This window comes from Arachis ipaensis, chromosome B6 (genome assembly GCF_059453495.1).
Source record: "Arachis ipaensis isolate K30076 ecotype BB chromosome B6, ASM5945349v1, whole genome shotgun sequence".
NCBI lineage: Eukaryota > Viridiplantae > Streptophyta > Magnoliopsida > Fabales > Fabaceae > Arachis > Arachis ipaensis.
In genome coordinates, this window is record NC_142441.1 from 117,908,705 (window position 1) to 117,929,782 (window position 21,078).

General features: G+C 32.1%; 1 protein-coding gene across 3 annotated transcripts; it reads right to left on the reverse strand.

Moving 5' to 3' along the window:
* Positions 1-5,122: 5,122 nt before the first annotated feature.
* LOC107648343 (protein DETOXIFICATION 21-like) lies at positions 5,123-16,769 on the reverse strand. 3 transcript variants are annotated; one of them, XM_088491434.1, is made up of 9 exons: positions 16,696-16,769; positions 14,609-14,758; positions 13,362-13,900; positions 11,618-11,704; positions 11,479-11,535; positions 11,091-11,329; positions 5,829-5,947; positions 5,374-5,460; positions 5,123-5,256 (listed from the first exon to the last, which is right to left on the reverse strand). In XM_088491434.1, exons 2-9 carry the CDS (start codon positions 14,747-14,749, stop codon positions 5,182-5,184), a joined length of 1,344 nt encoding a protein of 447 aa, XP_088347560.1. In that variant the 5' UTR covers positions 14,750-14,758; positions 16,696-16,769; the 3' UTR covers positions 5,123-5,181. The 3 variants fall into 3 exon arrangements, with proteins under 3 accessions (XP_088347560.1, XP_016207724.1, XP_088347561.1); XM_016352238.3 differs by having other exon boundaries at positions 14,513-14,758; XM_088491435.1 differs by lacking the exons at positions 5,123-5,256; positions 5,374-5,460; positions 5,829-5,947 and adding an exon at positions 6,429-6,681 and having other exon boundaries at positions 14,513-14,758.
* Positions 16,770-21,078: the final 4,309 nt, after the last annotated feature.

The window sequence follows — 21,078 nt, forward strand, 5'->3', positions numbered from 1 at the left end:
TGAATTCATATGCCATTTTGGGAGGCTGGCCATTCGGCCATGCCTAGACCTTGTTCTTATGTATTTTCAACGGTAGAGTTTCTACACACCATAGATTAAGGTGTGGAGCTCTGCTGTTCCTCATGAATTAATGCAAAGTATTACTTTTTTTCTATTCAATTCAAGCCTATTTCTTCTCTAAGATATTCATTCGCACTCAAGAACATGATGAATGTGATGATTATGTGACGCTCATCATCATTCTCACTTATGAACACGTGCCTGACAAACACTTCCGTTCTACATGCAAACAAGCTTGAATGTGTATCTCTTAGCCTTCTGATCGTGAGATCAAAGTCTTCGCGGTATAGGCTAGAACTATTGGCGGCCATTCTTGAGGTCCAGAAAGTCTAAACCTTGTCTGTTGTATTCCGAGTAGGATCCGGGAAGGGATGGCTGTGATGAGCTTCAAACTCGCGAGTGCTGGGCGTAGTGACAGACGCAAAAGGATTACTGAATCCTATTCCAGTATGATCGAGAACGGACAGATGAATAGTCGTGCGGTGACAGCGCATCTTGGACCATTTTCACTGAGAGGATGGGAAGTAGCCATTGACAACGGTGATGCCCTACACAAAGCTTGCCATAGAAAGGAGTGGGAATGATTGGATGAAGACAGCAGGAAAGCAGAGGTTCGGGAGGAACGAAAGCATCTCTATATGCTTATCTGAAATTCTCACCAATGAATTACATAAGTATCTCTATCTTTATTTTACGTGTTATTTATCTTTTAATTATTAAAACTCCATAACCATTTGAATCTGCCTGACTAAGATTTACAAGGTGACCATAGCTTGCTTCAAGCTGACAATCTCTGTGGGATCGACCCTTACTCATGTAAGGTTTATTACTTGGATGACCCAGTGCACTTGCTGGTTAGTTGTGCGATGTTGTGACAAAGTGTGTGAATTACGTTCCGAGCACCAAGTTTTTGGCGCCGTTGTTAAGGATCAGAATTTCATGCACCACCTAGCCAACTCCCAAGGGAAAGACTAGCGTTAGTGGTATCCAAATCAATTAGCAACTTCTAATTATCAATCAACAAAGGAATTAGATAACTCAAGCGTCACTAATTACTCTACCAAATCCAAGAGGAACAAAATCTACACTAAAATCCAACCAAGCATTTCATCAAACACTTGGAAGACACTAAAGAAAAGCATAGTAAATGGATAACAACAATAAAATCTAACAACAATTATTGTAAGAAATCAATAACAACAATCAAAAGGAACAAAATTATTATGAATTACCTCTAATTGAATTGAAAGAGAAGAGAAGGAACAAAAGTAGATCTACAATAAAGCATAGAAACAACATAAAGGAGATTACAACAAAAGAATAGAGTAATCATAAATGGATGGTAGATTTGACTGATTAGTGCTTATTGCAATGCTTGTATTTTGGTTAGTTTAGTAAGACAAATTTTTATATAAGAGTTATTACTTTTGATTTTCAACACTAAAAAATTTTATATTATATTTAATACTTTGTTTATGAGTTATATAATATTTTGTTTATAGATTGTGATTTTTTGTTATTGTAAAATTTTAATAAAAAAAAATGTTTAACACGACAAAAACGACAGTAAAAATTGTCTTTTTAAATGATAAAAAATGTCACTTTTACCTGGTAAAAATGGCGGTTTCAAACGCCATTTTAATCAATAAAAACTCTACTGTCGGAGTAAAAATGGGAGTTCAAAAATGTTATTTTAACCAACCAAAAATGTCGTTTTAACCTGGTAAAAACAACGGTTTTAAATACCATTTTAACTAACCAAAACGCCACTCTGTCAGGGTAAAAAATGGTGATTCAAAATTGCCGTTTTCCATTTTAACCAACCAAAAATGTCATTTTTACCTTAGAAATAATGGTGGCGGTTTTAATCACCGTTTTAAGTAATCAAAATATTAACTTAGACAATAATAAACTCAAAAAATTAACAATCATCCAAAATACCATCAACTCAAAACAAATCCTAAATTACACCCTACTTAACCTAATATTATTTAATTTCTAATTACACTAAATTAATATAACAAATCCTAATCACACACTTCATTAAAAGTTTTAGTCAATAATTTAATAAAATACCTAACAAAATCTTAAACAGAAAATCTAAAAAATACAAAAACTATAAGAAAATTACCTCTGATGGTAGATGCAGAATGGTGGAAGCATGGTGGTGACTGGAGGCAGCAATGAAACCTACAGTGGTGGAGTTAGGATTTAGTAATATAACAAATAACCAAAAGAAAAAATGAAAAACAACCTTACCTTGGCGCGATAGACCTCAGCCACGGTGATGACGACAACTTTCGATCAATGGCAAGGGACACCAACAGCGGTGGCACAACGGAGGCTTCCATGGAGATTCCAACAGCAGTGATGACGACGATCTACGATGACAATGTTGCTTACTGGTGGTGGCAACAACTCTAGGTGGTGGTGGCGCACCCTTTTTCATTGGACCAGGAGAGAGAGAGAGAGAGAGAGAGAGAGAGAGAGAGAGAGAGAGAGAGAGAAGAGTTTCGCGTTTAAATTTTATCCCAAATTTACCGTTGGATTTATCGACAGAAAAATCTGACGGTAAAGTGTTCGTGATTGCCTAAATGATGTGTTTCGCTAAATCTTGTTCATGGTAAATTTGGCGCTAAATTTAGTGACGGAAAATTTGACGGTAACTTATTCGAGGGACGAACTTTTTATTCTATCCGTCAGAAAATCTGCCACTAAATCCGATACTAACGTCCATCTTTAAATTCGACGGTACTCAACATTTTTTTTATAGCGAGAAAGAAAAAAGAAGGGTGAGGATTTCAGTGGGTTTTTTTTATTATGAAAGAAAAAATTTTGGAATAATAGTTGATTGTAATTAGCTGATACTGTAATTGGTTATTACTTTTTTTTTCCAAAGTCAAGTAGTATTCATTTCATAATCCAAGGAATACAAGAGGTCCATGTAGGACAAAAAAAGAGAACGGAAAACTCCCAATCAACTCCCGTGCTGAGTTATATCGCAACATAATAAAAGAAAGAATAAAAAGGGTATAATAAAAGGACAGAAGATCTAAAAGGGGCTTTAATCCCTAACGTTTCACTAAAAGAGAATTTGGGGAATAGTCACCACTTCCATCAACATTCTTCGAGAAATTTGGTCTGTCTCTTCCGGTGAAATTTCTTCATGTTCAAAGACCAAGGAGTTTCGAGCTCTCCAAATATTCTAGCACATAATTCCAATCAGGAGCAAGTTTTATTGGTTACCTCCACTCCATGATAGGTAAGCTTTCTTTCTCCTCCGGCACCGATAGAGTTTCTCTTCCTCTTCTCCTATCGTCACATCTGTAAATGGGCTTCTGAGCCATACTTCTTTTGCCTTATTGCAGGTGAATAAGCAGTGCATAGTCGATTCCTCTCCTATTTGACACCGGAGGCAAATCGCAGAAATTGATGAAATTCATCGCTGGAGATTCAACAGGACAAGAAGTCTTCCATGGAGGGCACGCCAGAGGAAGAATTTGATCTTCGGGGGTAATCTCATTTTCCACAAATCTTTCTAAATATCACTACATTGAGTTATAGGTAGACAGAACTCAATTGGTGGGTGGTGAAAATGGTAAGCCACTTGATATGCTGATGCTACTTCATAATTACCAGACTTGTGAAAAGCCCAGGATATTCGGTTCTCTCGGTCTTCAATATCAACTGAAAGAATATTTTGAGCAATTTTTAGAGAAAACAAACACTGTATTAATTGATTATTCCATTCCTTGTTTTCAGTTAGGAGTTCTTTTATCCAAGTCACATTTTGCCTTGTTGTTGCAGACTGCATAGGAGCACAATGAGAATAAGGAGATGGCAGCTATATATCTACATAAACACGGATACTTCCCCCTGACCCTACCTTCCAGAACAAGCCTTTCTCAAAAACTTTACGACCCTCTAGGACGCTTCTCTAACCCTTAATTGGTTATTACTTAACTAGCATAATTGTTTTGAGATTTATCTTTTATTTTCAACGCTTTTAAAAATGTTTTTCTCAAATATAAACTTAAGTCCTTTATAAAATCAAGATATGTATTTTGATGCTCGTAAATCCAAAAACTTGATGAATTTTTTAAACTTATTTCAAATTAAAAAAAATTCCAAGCTCAATTCATCTCATTCTTGTTCGTTTTCTAGCCATTTCAATTAGGATATTCACTTTACGAAAAGCCAAAAGGGATTATTAGTGGTGTAAATGGGTTATAATCTCATCATCAAAGATGGCACTACTTTCCTTAGTTGAGTTGACATTGTCGTGGCTTCCACTACTTTATACCATTCTAGGGAATGAAATGAGATGTATCATGATAATGATAACTATATATAACAATAACTTTTTGTTGTTAGGTATTTACCTTCTGTCTTTGCATTTTTATTCTATTTTATGACAAAAATTATGGTAGGGATCATATTCATTTGTATATCCATGATAGGAAAGTTTGTGAATAATTCGTTTTCCAGTTAAGAACGATTAACACACTCAAAGGAAGGACACTTTATAAAATTATGAACTAAAATAATTATGCTAATTGATTATAATCAAACCTTACATTATATTAATTTGCATGTCATGAGAGCAAACATATATACCCCTTTTAGAAAAGAATACCTTTTACACACAAAAAATAAAAAAAAAGTTAACCCAATGACCTAAACCAACTAAACCCACGACAATACAATTTAGATTAGTTCCATTCGATTCATATTTATAAGAGTAAGTATTTTTTTTTTATTTCTGACCATTTATCCAAAAAACAAAGTATTTTTTTACAATTTAAAAATTTTTAATCGATCTCCAACCATTCAAATAATTAGTCTAACTGACCCTGATACATCAGTAGGTCACTGTTTAATTTAGATGATCAATGACCGATTAAAAATATTTGAATTATAGAGGTATATTTTGTCCTTCTCAAACAAATGGTTAGAGATAAAAAAAATATATATTATTTATAATTAAGAAAAAAATGAAATAAAATAAAATAAACCAATCATCAAATTTAATCGATTGATTTTGATTTATTTATGTTCAGTTGCAATTCAAATCAATTCAATGACACCCCCTAATATTACAATCTGATCAGGTAGCTCTAGCTAACTACTGTTGCAGGGTTCTTCGTTCTCTTCGATTATAGTCCATTTGTTAACACGATTTCGAGCTATCTCTACCTGCAAATCCGAATTATATATATAGGAAACTCATCTTAATATATAGGTAAGCATCCAAAACAAATTTCACAATAATCTTGGACCTAACAAATTTAAAACGTTAACTTAATTACGTACTTGCTTGTCCCAATCTGTTTTCATTGTGATTGTAATAAGCATTATCGTTTGAACAAATGTTCCAAACAGCATTCCGATCCAAATACCCTGCAAAACAGCCAGATTTATTTGTATATATATGATATGATGCATAAATAACTTGTATACTTATTTAATATTAAATATTTTTTAAAAACTTATGTGTTCAATAACATTTTCTATTTTTCTTCATCTGAAAGACTCAAATTCCTTGCCATTTAAAAACCCTAATATGTTTCAAAATTCAAAGTCAACGTATCTAACAACAAGCATATTTATATTTAGATACATTAATTTTTTAGGCTTTTTTTTTTTACTTCATGTTTTTGATAATTTAAAATGGAGGTAGTAAATGGTAATAATTATACTCATTGTATAGAAATGAACACCTCCCTTAAATTAATTATTGCAAAATATAATAGATCATTTTTCTTTACCTTGATTTTCAAATGGAGAAAATTACCAAGTACCACTCCAACAGGAATACCAATTAGGTAATAGCAACCTATGTTTACGTATGCTACAACACTCTGCCACCCAGCTCCAACAGAAACTCCTGTTTCGAAATTTTTAATATTCAGTCTCTCAAGCATGAAAAAAGAAAAGCCATTTGAATAATTTTTATTTTAGAGTGAGTTTATAAGTTGGGATTTCAGAGAAGAAAGGGGGAAGAGAACAAGTTAATGCGTACAGTCAAATTTATTTTAGGTTTAATTATTCGGTTGATTTTTATAATTTTTAAAATTTTTTAATTAAATCTATATATTGTATAAAATTTTAAATCAAGTCCCAATTAATTATTTTCTTTTAACAACAACACAATAATTTTAATATATTTATTTTTATAATATTCTACTAGTTATTCGTCATCAAACATAGTTGAATTTAGTAAATTAAACTGCAATAAAGATGATGACTAAATATTATTGGATTAATTATCAATTATTTGTGTGATTTGTTTGATTTAGTATGTAAAAAATAAAACAGATCCAAGAAACAAATGGCCAAAGTCCACATACACACACTCTGGTCCATTACTAATGTCAATTGTACCACTCTATTCACGCCAAACTTAATCCAAGAAGGATGGACGATTGAACCAAGTGAAAGAAATAAAGATAAGATGGTCTAATCCAAACCCAATTCGGTGATCACACTTAAATCTATCTCTCTTTAACCTAATCACTAACCGGGCAAGCAAATTAAGTTCCACTTGAATCTTCCTTCACTTCTATTGAATACAAACTCTCTCCCCTCTCTCTTCCATTCTCTTCACGTCAAATCCCTGAACTAAGAAAGAAGAAAGATGAAATATCAGAAGCTAGAACAAAAAGAAGAACGAAAAGCTAGCTTCTGATAAAGTAAAGGGACTACAACAAAGGGGTAAAATCTCATCCGAATAGAGTATTTTAAAAACTGATTTTTCCATTTGTGAATCACCAAGAAACCGTGAAGAAATCAACTCTGTACAATCACCATTCTGAAAACTATAGAAAATTAAATGTGAAGTCAATGGTGCTCTGCTTGAAATCTGATAAACCCCATTTGTAGGGTTTATCTTGTATTGATTTAGGGAAATTTATCACCTTTTACCCACATTTATTCAATGAAATAGCATGGATTCATGATTGTCTCCTAATTTGTGCTTAAGTGTGAAAACATACTTTTTAGGCCCTTAAGTGCTAATTTTGATTCGCTTTTGATTCCACTAGATGCCTTGATGTGTTTGTTAGTGAATTCAGATTGGAGAGGTTAGGAATGGATCAGAGGGATGAAGAGGAAAAGCATGCAAGTAGAGAACTCATGAAGAAACAAGAATTTGGGATGCTGAGACCCACGCACATGCGCAGCAGACGTGCACGCGTGGATTGTGACGTTGCATGGCGACGCGTATGCGTACATCACGCGTACTCGTGGATGGAAAATTGTCAAGCGACGCCTACGCGTGAAGTGCGCGTACGCGTCAATGCTCACAAGTGACTCACTTAAAGGCAATACGCTGGGGGCGAATTCTGGGCTTCCCAGGCCCAAATCCAACTCATTTCTGATGCTATTTAACCCAAGGAATGAAGAGGAATCAACACACTTTTACACACTAGTTTAGTTTAGTTTAAGTTTTGGAGGATTAGTTAGTTTTAGAGAGAGAAGCTCTCACTTCTCTCTAAGATTAGAATTAGGATTAGGTTTAGGTCAATAATCTTGGATCTAGGGTTTAATTCATGCTTTCATCTACTTCTCCTTCTCAATTCTTTGTTGTTGCAATCATCATTCTTCTATTCTTTTGTTGTAATTTCTTTTTCTTTGTTTCTATACTTTGTTGTAGATCTACTCTTGTTTCTTCTATTTCCTTCTAATGCAATTTGAGGCAATTCATGTTAATTGTTCTTTTTTTAATTGTTATTATTAATTCTTTGCAATTAGTTGTTGTTAGATTTTATTCTTGTTGTTGATTTACTATGCTTTCCTTTCATGCCTTCCAAATGTTTGACAAAATATTTGGAAGGATGCTAGAGTAGATTTTAGTGCTCTTGGCTTGGGAAGGTAACTTAGGAACTCTTGAGTTACTAATGTCCAAGTGATTGATGATTGGTAGCCATTGACTCTAGCTCTCATTAATTCAATTAGTGAATAGCTAGGACTTATGGACTTGGATTGATATAGCTCACTTGACTTTCCTTTACTTGTTAGAGGATAATTTAGTGGGATTGATCCTTGCAATTATCATGTTGTGGTTAGTGATGAGGATAAAGATCCTTGACTACCAAACCTTGCCAAGACCTTTTTGTCATCCGATTTTCATTTCCATTTACTTTTCTTGTTTCCTATTCAAAACCCCAAAATATACATGTCCATAACCAATAACAAGAACACTACCCTGCAATTCCTTTGAGAGACGACCCGAGGTTTAAATACTTCGGTTATTAGGCTTATTAGGGGTTTGTTACTTGTGACAAACAAATTTTTGTATGAAAGGATTATTGTTGGTCTAGAAACTATACTTTACAACGAGACTTCATTTGTGAAATTCTATACCATTAACATTCCGTTCATCAAAATCCACGGTCAAGAAACAAACTTGGAACAAAAAAAAAGATACAGGCCCAGATTTAAGAATCTCGAAGAAAAAGGTTGAGAGAGAACGGTAAGGTTGCATGTCACTACTTCTGCTCTCTCTCACCTTTGACCATGCCGCTGCGAGTTCTGATGTTGAAGAAGAAGACAACCCAAGTGTTGAACTTGGTTCAAATTTTGGAAGCTTCACTCCTCTATAATAGGAGTGAACGGCCAATGATTGAGCAAGAGAGAAAGAGCACTTGTTTCGATTTTCATAGCTCCCTGAACTGTTCTTATTCTTCTCCTTCATGGTTTTTATTTTATAATTCTTTTTCTCAGTTTAGTTTGTCTGAGTTTCATTGGGAAAAGGTAAATATGGTGTTTGTAAGAAAAAGCCAACGAGTGAAAAAAGACAGTGAGATAGACTTAGAGAAAAAGTCTAAGTTATCTTAGAAATTCTTTGTAAGTTTTTCTGTTTTGTGTCATGATCCTGAGATGATTTTCTTACAAGTTGGGTTAGCACTTTGCTTTAGAAAGTTAGAGTGAGTCCTAATCAAGTTTAGGTTGGGTTAGAATTTGGACTTATCCCAGATAGAATTGGGGTAGATACTAGGGAGAATTGATGTATGTAAACTGTTGAAAAGATGGTAAAATTTCATCATTGTTGTGATGGAGACTGGATATAGGTTACATTGCATTGAGTAACCGAACCAGCATATATCTGTGTGCCACACTCTAAACTCTTCTCTATTTCTAGTTCTGTATCTTAGGAGACAAAATTAAAAGTGTCTCCTGTTTGCTCAACGTAACTGCATCTCACTATATCTGTTCTAACAAGTCATTGTGTTTTGGTTCCACTCGTGTCAGGAGATAAAACTCAAATTCTTTTATGTAACTCTCTTCAAAAAGCAAAGTTACAAGTATAGTAAAAAGGAGGCTAAGATTCAACCCCCCTTTTCTTAGCCATTGATTACTATCAAATACAAAAACAAATATTTTATAAGAATATTTTGTATTATTTAAAAAAATTAATTCAAAATATTTAACTAATATATAAATTCAATTACAAATTTTTAAAAAATACAAAGCTAATTAAAAATTGATTAAATTATAAAACAAACAAAATAAGTTTTTCTTTGTAAATCTTAACTAAGTAAATTAAAAATAATTAATGCTAAAAAAATCCTAAATAAATATAGGTCTGGATTTATATAATTCATCATAAACAACTGAGTTGGCATCAAACAAAACTGAGACTGAGAGAATCTATTATCACTGGTTACACACATGTCAACAGGAAAATAGATGTCATTTTTCACGGATTGAAAGACAAGGATTTTTGTCTTAGAATAAAACAGAAATTGACTAAAATGAATTTTTAAATATATTAAGAATTTAATAATAGAAATATTTTAAACATTTAATATATCTGATAGATTAAAAATGTATAAAACTTATTTAAAAAAAAAAAGAAATGTTAAACATTTTTTATAATATTTTTAAAATATATTATTAAGACAAATGTTAGCAAATACACTAGTATAAATAATTTGTGTACCATTGTCCCTTCCTCAATATTTCAATAATAGAGGGGTTCATCATTGTAGTGTGTTTGTCTTTTGGTCATCAGTCTAGTATTGAATGTTTACTCTTTCATCGGTTTAAGGCATTACTAATCATTTTTTTTAAGAAATGTTATATAAATATTAAAATTTATTATTTTTAATTAATAATTGATCAATAAATATATTTTTATATTAAATTATAAAATTTAAATAAAAAATTTTAATAATATAAAAATAAAATATTAATCACAATATTAACTAATATTAATAAAAAAATATTAATCTTCTAATCCTTTTTTCTTTTTCTTTTCCTACGGTTTTTTTTAGGTGAACAAAATAGTGTTACTTTTTTTTTTCCAAAGTTAAGAGTGAGTTTTGAATCCAAAATTTTTAGATGAAAATGGAGAGTGATTATGTCATTTAAGTTAGGTGGATACTATAATGAAGATGGCAAAAATATCTTCTCATGAAGATGCTTTGGTTAAAAGTGTAGTTTATTTATCTAGTCACACTTTAAATAAAAACAACACTTTTATAAATATCAAAATCTAATCATACAATCCATCATCCAAAGGTCAAAAAGAAATATATTCATATAAAAACAATTATAAAATCTTGATTGTAGTATCCACCTTTAAGTTATAGTTGGTTGGTAAAGTTGTGCGACTTTACTTGATGCTTTTCTTTTGGTCAGATATTTGAAAAATAAGTTGTTTTTCTTTTAACGAACAACTTTTAGTCAAGCCCTTACCACGACGCTATAGGCCCTCATTAAAGCCCAAAGAAACATTGTTGACAATAAAAAGAAAGATCATCAGAAAAAAAAAAGTTGAAAAGAAAAATGCAAATAATGATGATGATGATGATAACAATACCCAAAAAAAATGACCATGATAATAATATCACAAATCACACTAATTCTAAGATAAATGTAAGGCTGAATCATTCTATAAATTCTTGATCATAATTTTACTAGATTTTAGTTAAACCATTAATGATTAAAAGTTAATAATTAAATATGTGTGTTAAATAAAAAATGAGAGTTAAAAATGTTAGACATATGTGAATATTAATTATTACCGGAGAGCACAGGTTGGAGACTGTTCAACAAGATAGAGAAAGCGAGTAAAGGTGATAATTCCCCAACTGCTTCAGCCACCATTGGATTTGGAGTGAAAACATATGCAACTCTTTCTCTCAGCAAAAGGAATACAAAGAATAGCACAATGCCAATGCAAAATGATGTCACTGCTGTCACTACAATGGAGAATTTTGCACCCTCTGAACTCCCTCTTCCAAGTTCATTTGCCACCCTCACACTGCAAATTACATCATATTAATATCAAGGCCTCAATAACATTTTGTCTTAAAATAATTGTTTAAAAAATAGATGATAGTAATATTTAGATTTTAATTTTCTTGTTAGTTTGGCAATGGAAGTTTTTGTAATAATATGACAAGGAAGTACCCAGCTGCAGCAAAGAAACCAAGGGCTATCATCATTTCCCATCCATTGATGTTGAGGCTGCAAAATAATAATGACATTTTGATTAAATCAATATGAAGAAGCAGGTTGAGCATATATAATAAAAATTAATGTCCCATACCATATGGATAGTGCATCAATGTAAACCTCAGCATTTTTCATGTTCCCTGTTAGAAGGATCAAGACTGCATTGTACCATATCTCAAGGCTGCAACATTATTGAAACGGAACCATAGCTTTAAGCTTAATCTCTCTTGAATTTTCTTACTTATTTGGTAAAATGTAATGCAACATTAGATACTAAAACTTTCCTCTGCTTTTTGACTTTGTAAACATGATTTAATTTATTCCTCCTTGTTTGAAATTAGCACTTAGGTTCTTTTCACGTTTTTATGGATTTGATTAGGGGTGTTCATGGACCGGATAAAATTGGATTTGTCCTGATTCAGATATGGTCCTAAATATACACTAGGTTCATTTTTTAGATCCTAACTCGGTCCTAAATCCGATGAAACCTAAACATTTTCGAGTCACAATTACACCGGATCCAAACTGGGTGAAAATTGGGTCTTTAAAACTTTAACAATCATTTATAAAAAAAACTTATTTATTATGCACTTATTTTTAAAGAAGAAAGTTGTTACGGAAAAGTTGATATCCATATTTGAACTTGAATTTGTCCATAAATTTTAATTTGATATTTTTTTTTATCTATTTTCTAATTCAACAAGTGTGATTAAAAATAAAACAATAAGCTTATAATTAATATAATATAATATTAAAATTAATTTAAAACATATATTTTTTTTTAGTTCCTTTAAGGTGTACATGGGTCGAGTGAAGATGGGTTCGCCTTGAACCGGACCCGGTCCGAAATAATTATTGGATTCATTTTTGAGATCTTTACTCAATTTTAGATCCAATAAAATCACACCAAATTAGTTCCTAAATATTCGAAACCGGACCGAATCTTCAAACGGGGCCATGAACACCCCTAGATTTGAGTTATATATATATATATATATATATCCTGACCACATGATATTACTACTCAATGTGTGTCACTTAGTATGTTATTGTTAACACCTTCCGCACATGTACCATATATTACTACTCACATGACCTGGCTCCTTTAACATGTGTCATATTAATCAAATCCATAACAGATTAAAATAATCAACGGAATATCATTTCAGAGAGTTTGTCTTAAAAGAAAAAAGAAAAAAACAAAGAAGGTGAAATCTCAATGACAAATAATAATTTCAAAATGTTAAATATTAAAGTGTATGCATACAAAGTCAATACAAAACTAGTACATATGGGCTTTAGTTGATATAGTCATCTATCAATGGATATATGAGTAATGATAGAAAATCAGCAGTTTTTAGTAAATATCATTCAATTTTTTTAACATTATTTTATTTTAAATCTTAGACCTTAAATCATAAATTGTTAATTATAATTCTTAAATTATAAACCTAAATCTTAAAATTGGCTAATGTTGATTAATTTAAAGTTGGTTTTTCATTTTTTTTTTCTTAATATATATATAGATGTAGATATTATTTGAGTTTTGGTAACCAATGCTTGTATTGGTCCAAAAAAATAAAAAAATGAAAACTTCATTTAAAAAAGTTAAGCAAGAGCCTTAGAATTTTAATCCATTGGGGACATAACAATATTAATTGAGTAATGATTAGGAGTACTAAACTTTCTTTGTTTAGAAGTTAGGAGGATAATTAGGAGAATAAATTAGGACTCTCAATCATTTTTCATGTTAATTCATTAGACTTTATATTTGATGTCATTCATAATCTTTGATGAAAGAGGAGAGGATGGGGGAGTTAGGTTAATGAATTTCTTACCACATCATAGCCCCAGAAGACAAAGAGAGCTTGGCAAGAGGCCAAAGATCCTTAAATGCTAAAAATGAGAAACCTTTCCAAGTTTGAGGACAATTCCTCATGATGTAAACAAGCTGGCCCAAATTAGGTATCCAATATGCCAAAACTGTTGAAATCATTGCACCATTAAGCCCAAGCTTATACCTCACAGTCAAAAGCCATGATAGAAAAATATGAGTTGAGATTGAAAGTGCTGCAAGGTATGCAATGATCTTGTTCTTGCTCTGTGCTTGGAGGAACATTTGGCATGTGAATGAAACTAAGAATGAAAATACCACAAGAATTGACCATAGTGAAATGCTTCCTGCCACTTCAGCAATGGTTTTTTCTTGGCCTAGAAACTTTAAGAGTGGTGCTGTGAAGATGAAAATTGGAAGAAGGAGTAGTGAGGTCATGAACAAGATTATCCATGATCTTTGGAGATATATTCCAAGCATCTCATATCTTTTGGCTCCATATGCTTGCCCACATAGAGTTTCCAATGCACTTGCCATACCTAGCTACAATTTTCAATTTTCCCAGCCATTATTTTAACTTTGTTAATTAAATAGTAGACTACACATTAAACATCATACACAAAAGCTTGTACAAATCTGATACATTATAAGAACACTCCAACAAAATTGACTGGTATTTTATTTTTTATTTTTTGTAGAAAACTATTATTATACTATAGAAAATAAATTCTAAAGAATAACTCTAATTGCGCTTTCAAAAAGTTCTAATTATATTCTAATTTTTTGTCATACTGCAGCATAGAAATAGAAACCAAATAGAATAACTATTCATTGGAGTTATTCTTAAAAATGTCAGATATGAAAATAATGAAAGAAAAGAAAAATGATGTCTTTGTGTTTGTGTGAACGGCAACATCTCTAACATGCCTCTTCGTACCAAAGCTCTTTAGGATATAACGAAATTTTGCATAGTTTTTTTTTATCTTGTACTAAAATTCTATTGTTTTTTTTAATCAATGGTAGAATCTTAGATCTTTTAGATCATGGAAGTTCTGATATCATATAAAAATACTTACTTATCTTGAAAGTGATAGAAGAAAACACATAAATAGTTATATTTGTAATAAATAAAAAAAATGAAAAAATAGGTCTTACCAAAACACCATTTGCAAATTTGACTAGTAAAGTCATGACAAGTGCATAGGCAGCAAGGTCAGTGGATCCAATATGACCAATGAAGGATTGACTAACCACAGTTATACCAAATGTTGAGAACCTTGACATTATGGCTGGCCCGGCCACTACCCACATCTTCTTGCTCTCTTTCCATACCCTTTTCCCAATTGATGAATTCTTTTGCAAAAGCTTCTCGTTTATTTCCTCCTTCCCCATCTTCTTTTTCTGCTAATATTTCAAATTTTCAATCAGCAATTCATGTCTTTGCATGCAGTAGTGCCTTAATTATTTCACAGATGTTTTTGATCAAGATAACTTGGTTATTGTTCATTTAGGGCATCATTTTATCGAATACCTTTGATTCCAAAAATGAAAATTTAGATCCTATTTATTTAACTTTTTATCACTCTATTTTTTATGCATTATATTTGGAAATAGTGCTTTGTATATCAAAATTAAATTTTTAATGTATTTAGATGTAACTTACGCAATTTTTATTAGGGAGATGCTATGGTGTTTAAAGATATAATGGTTAACCAACTTGGGTTAGTCGAGTGGTCAACTCATTCGTCCGCCTAAACAAGTGCGATATTTAAAGAGTGTTACTAAAACTAAAGTAATGTTTCTTTTTACAATTTAACAATGTCGTCTAATTTAAAAATAAAAAATATTATTGAATTTAAAAAATATGACTTTAATTTTAATAATATTTTGTAAATATTGTTAAAATTGATTAGCAATTATAATCCCCATAACCATAAACATCATAAACTCTATTTTTTTTTTAATTAATGTGTATTCACATAATCAGTTGGAATAACAGATGCTTTATCTCTTTTAATTAACTAATAATCTCACAATCAAACTTCGAATATAATACAAAAATACTCTAATAGAATTGCAATGAAAATGACAAGAGAAGAAAAATTCAAGGAAAGAATCTAACACCTGTGTTTAGAGAACTATCGGTTTGTCCTAGAATCATAATTTCTTTTACTTAATACCAAAAACAGAGTTTTGTTATGGATGTGGCTAGTAGTATTGGGTAGTTTGTCTTTTAACCAGATTCCACTGTTCCATTATTAGAGAAAATTTTATCCATTATTATTGTTAGAAAACCATAGAAAAGACACCTCATTATTGTTGCCATTAGTACTGGGAATACCTCCAAAGTTTGTCGTAATTATTCAATCTGAGAAATTACATGTACAATATTTTTCGGAAGACCTTTTACTTTGAAATTAAAAATTTATTTCTTTCATGATGACCTGAATAAGAAAGGACCTGTACTATTTTAAGAGTGATGTAATACAACAAGGTAGTTTAATTTTAGAGGAAAAATGTCATTTTCTTCTCTTTTGAATGATAACTAAATAAAATAATAATTATATTTAAATGAATAAACTTAAGAGTGAATTCAATTTTACTGTATAGGAAGATAGTACACATGCACCTCCACATCCATATCTAGTGAATGTGTACTTACATAAAAAATAAAGAATCTTATGCAATATCAGTGTTAGTGTAAAAATATATATATGTATGTAGATATTTTAATCTAATATATTGTTGTATTTGTAAAATTTGAGAAAATTATCCGTAATCAGTCGTCACATATTTTTTTCCTTAAAAAAAAAAAAGGAAGGTGTAGGAACAATTTAACAGAGCTATTTGAAGAATTTAACCACATACATTACAATAATATAATTTGAAGCATGTTGTATATATGAACACACAGGATATATAGAAACATAAATTCGTTTCATTGAACAAGTACATCATCAAATTCCAATTCCCCTCTTCCCTGATTCTAACCATAAAAGAAATTAAAACATATATAGAAGAAATAATTTAGTAGCAACGTGTAACGAACTATATATGAAAAATTAATGATGGTATTGGCAACTGGTTATTATATAAATTATTTCATTTTCTTAATTCTCGCCAACTTTTTTTTTTGAAGGTTAATTCTCGCCAACTTTGTAATCGCATACTTGTGTAACCACCAGCAGAAAAGTAAGTATAAAAGCATATGATTATATATATATATATTTTCATATACAGGGATGAATGAACTACATACAAGAAATTAAATCATCATCAAGTTCCAAGTGTCATACCATATAATAATAATATTGAAGAGGGAACTAGAAGGAACTTACCCGGAGGAGTTGCAAAATGAAGTAAAGTAACGATGGAAGAGGATGAGAATTTTGGCCTTATCACTTGCTCAGCCTTATGACATGTATATAATATGTTCAGACATTCAATAATTCATGTAATTAATTATGTATCTTCTCCTATTTTTGTTGCAAATACTTTGCATCGTTTTGTGGAAGTGTATTAATTTAGGGCGGGTTCAGTAAACTTTATTAAAAAGATGTTTGTGATTTTTAAACTTACGGATACTTTATTTTATTTAATTTTTAGTAATGAAGAAACCCATGAGTATGTGATTTTGTTTTGTTTTTTTTTTTTAATATTTAAGGAGATTTCGTAAAATCAATTTATATTTTACAAAATTAAAAATTACTCTCATCTTTATGTTATTTATTATAAGTTTCAGAGACAATTTTACCCAATGTTGTTGTCATTGTGCTTTTGTAGAAAGTATAATTTCTATTTTATTATGCCAAAGATACTGCTATAATTTTTTATGAAAAGTAAAATTTTTCTCAAATTCATTTTTAATTAAATCCTGAGTGAATTTCAGGTATGAACCCCAGCAAAAATATAAAATTAAAATTTAAGTTATTTTACTAAATTATTAGTTAATATTTTAACAAATTAATAAATAGCAAATCATAAAATATTAGATATTATTTCAGTATATATATGGTAAGTCATTTATAGTTGAATAATTATTAAGATACTATTCTATTTTAATTAATATAATAATAATAAAGATATTGTTTGTAACTTTAGAAATTAAGTCTTCTAGAATATATATGATATGCATATAACGTCACCAAAAAAATATATGATATGCATATAAATTTAATATGAAAAAGTACATAAAGTAATTTTTAATTAGTCAATATTTTTATTATAAAATTATTTTTTAACTTTTATTTTTAAAAAATTTAGAGTATAAAATTTAAGATTTAAAATTTATGATATAGGATTTAAAATTAAAAAAAGTTGGTTAATATTAGGTAAAAAAAAGTTAACTCTCTAATTGAAATTATTAAGTAAATAATAAAAATAGTTCTTCAAATATTACAAATCAAATTATATTCATCCACATTTAAAAAAGAAACTCTAGCAGAGAAAGAGTACTACTGCGTACTTAGGGAGAATGAGAAAATGAGAGAGTGAGGGTGAGCAGTTGAGGGTGAAATATGGTGAGGAAGATGGTCATGCCATCGGAAGAGATAAAGGAGAGAGCGTGGGATGGTGTGTATCCGGTGTTAAGGAGGGTTCTTCTCGAGAGGGTTCAGAAATACCATCCAAAGTCTCGTTTAGAGATAAGGTCATTGATGCATAAAAGTCTAAGGCATTAGTAGGGTCTTTATCAGGGGATAGTATCGCGAAGGTGACAGGTAAGCAGGGTGATTTCCGTCCACCACCAAGTGTCAGTTTTACTAAGGAGGCAAAAAACTACCTAGCTGAACCTTATAAGGAAGCCATCGTGATCAAGGTGCTGGATAAGCATTATGGCTACACGGCTCTTATGCATTAGCTTCGGATAGTATGGCGCATCAAAGGAGGGTTTGATTTGTTGGATGTGGGGTTTGGGTATTTTTTTTTTGTTAAATTTGATATTGCTGCGGATCATGAGAAAGTCATTTTTGGTGACCCGTGGTTGATAGGCGGTCACTATGTTGCAGTAAAGCCTTAGGACGAGGATTTTAGGCCATGCGAAAAATCCTTCGGATCAATGCTAGTATGGTTTCGAGTCTCGAGACTTCCAATTTGGTGTTACCATGAACAAACAATGCTGCGAATTGCTTCTGCAATAGGAATTTCGGTGAAAGTAGACTTGGCCACTAAGCTTGCAGAAAGAGAACAATATACTCGAGCTTGTATCTAAATTAATCTTGGGTTGCCTGTAATCAAACATATTATAGTAGAGGGTATGACTCATGAAGTGGAGTACGAAAGTTTACAGCTGATTTATTCTACTTGTACATGGTATGGGCATGATAAATCGTTGTGCATGGAGAAGGAGTCCTTGGAAGAAAATGGTGATTCTTTTGGTGATGGAAAAAATAATGAAGCCCCGACACTAGTGCCACACAACAATCATGAAATTCAAAAAGAGGCTGAATTAGAAGCTTGCGATTTAGGTGAGAATTCTCGTAACTTGGGTGAGAAATTAGGAGTTGTTAAAGGGAAAGATGCAGTTATGGAATCATTGGCTCCTCACGTGCCTGATGGTCATGTTAATGAGGCATGCATGGATGATGGAGAGGGCCGGCAACAAGTGTTGCATAAGGAAAAATTCACAATGGGCCATCCATCAGGTTTGAAGGATCAAGATGGAAAGCATCACAAATATGGTTTGAGAAGGGTTCCAAGGCTCAATTTGTATAGTGATGAAGGCAAATCAATTGGCATTAGGATGGGGCAACGAGGAAAACATGAAATTGCGCCATCTCCATCGCGCAGAACTCTTGCACGTCGTGGAATTTCTCTACGGAAGCGTCCGCGGCCTTCCTCCCTGCAGAACTCACCAATTGATAAAAATGGGGGAACAACAGAAAAAACCTTAGTAGATGGAAGCATGGCAGGTGCAGCGTTAGGAGGTCCGAGGATGGCAATTATTGAGGATCAGAGTGTGCCAGTACCACAGGACAAACCACCTATTGAAGTTGGTAATTCCATATAGAGTTTATGTTCTTATTTATTTTGTCCCTATTATTTATGATAGTTTAAATATGATTGTTTGGAATATTAGGGGTGCTTCTAATAAGTTAGCCCGGGTGCATTGTAAGGAACTTGTTAAGAAATTTAGACCTGTTTTCTTTATTGTGGTTGAAACTCAGTCTCCTTTTCAGCATTTAAAATTATTTTGGAAAAGGTTGGGGTATCACTCTGTTGGTATAGTGGAAGCAGAGGGGCATAAGGGGGTGATGCACGAAAACTTGTATCGCTACAAATTTCTCTCGGCAAGTATATACCGAATTGTCGTCAAGTAAAAACTCACAATAGAGTGAGGTCGAATCCCACAGGGATTGATTGGTCAAGCAACTTTAATTAGAGAAATGTTCTAGTTGAGCTAAGCAAAAATTGAGTTGAGGAATTGCAGAAAATTAAATGGCGGGAACGTAAATAACAGAAAATGTAAATGCTGGAAGTAAATGGCAGAATGTAAATAGCATAAAGTAAATTGCAGAATCTTAAATAGGGATTTGGAGAGATGAGCAGAAAAGTAAATGGCAGAAAATAAAGAGAATGGGTAAGATCAGAAATGGAGAATTCATTGGGCATAGGAGATGTTGCATTCTCCGGATCAAGTTCATTCTCATCTCTTCCTCAATCAATGCATTCATTGATCTCCTTGGCAATCTTAAGTGATTGGATTCCAATTCCTTGGCAACCCAATCTCTCTAAGCTTGAACAATTACCCAATTCCTTGATTTAATTGCTCATGGGAAGAAATGAAGTTTGGTCACTGATTATACCACGTGAATTCCCAAATCAAAGTGTTGGTAGGATTATATGTCACTATATCCATCTAAACACCAATTTGGTCCAGCATGAGAAAGCATTTCTAGCATGATCTCCTCATTTCTCTTCCAAGGTTCCGAGGAGATCCAATTATGGAGAGCTTCTCTTCCAAGATAGCTAACCAATTGGATGAAGAACGAAAGCTTTCTAGTAAAATCAAGAGAAAAGAAATAGGAAGAATAATGAAAACTATTATTGATCCATCAAATTACAACAGAGCTCCCTAACCCAATGAAAAGGGGTTTAGTTGTTCATAGCTCTGGAAATGGAAATCAAAAATGAAAAGTGCATTCTCAATATCAAACTAGAAGTTGCAGAGAAAGTAAATTATACAGAGTGTAGTTCTCAAGTTCCCGATCCCTTTTTAATTCAAAACTATCCCTATATATACTACTCTTCAGATCTTCTAGTTAGCTCTTCAAGTCTTGGATATGGACCCTTGATCTTTAGTTGAAGCAGTTACAGTCTTTAGTGGGCTCAGCTTTGCTTGCAAAGAAAGTGTGAGTTAGGCATGATGGGAGGTTAGTTAGGACGTTAGTGGTGTTAACGTTAAGTGTAAAATTGGGGTCGAAAGCGTTAGCGACGATGACTTTTTTTACTAACGTTCCCAACAAATTGATCCACATTAACTTCAACGTTAGTGATACTAACGTAGCCACTAGCGTAGCCTCTTAGCCCTTCACAAACGTTATTGGCATTCACCTTTACCAATAACGTTGCTCTTTGTCCCTTTCTTCCACGTTAATGGTCCACGTTAGTGTAGCTAACGTGGCCTTTAACGTGGGCATGCCAAGGCTCGAGAGCGTTAGTGACACTTACCTTTGTCACTAACACTTCAAAACGCCCCTTCCTTCCACGTTACTGATTCACGT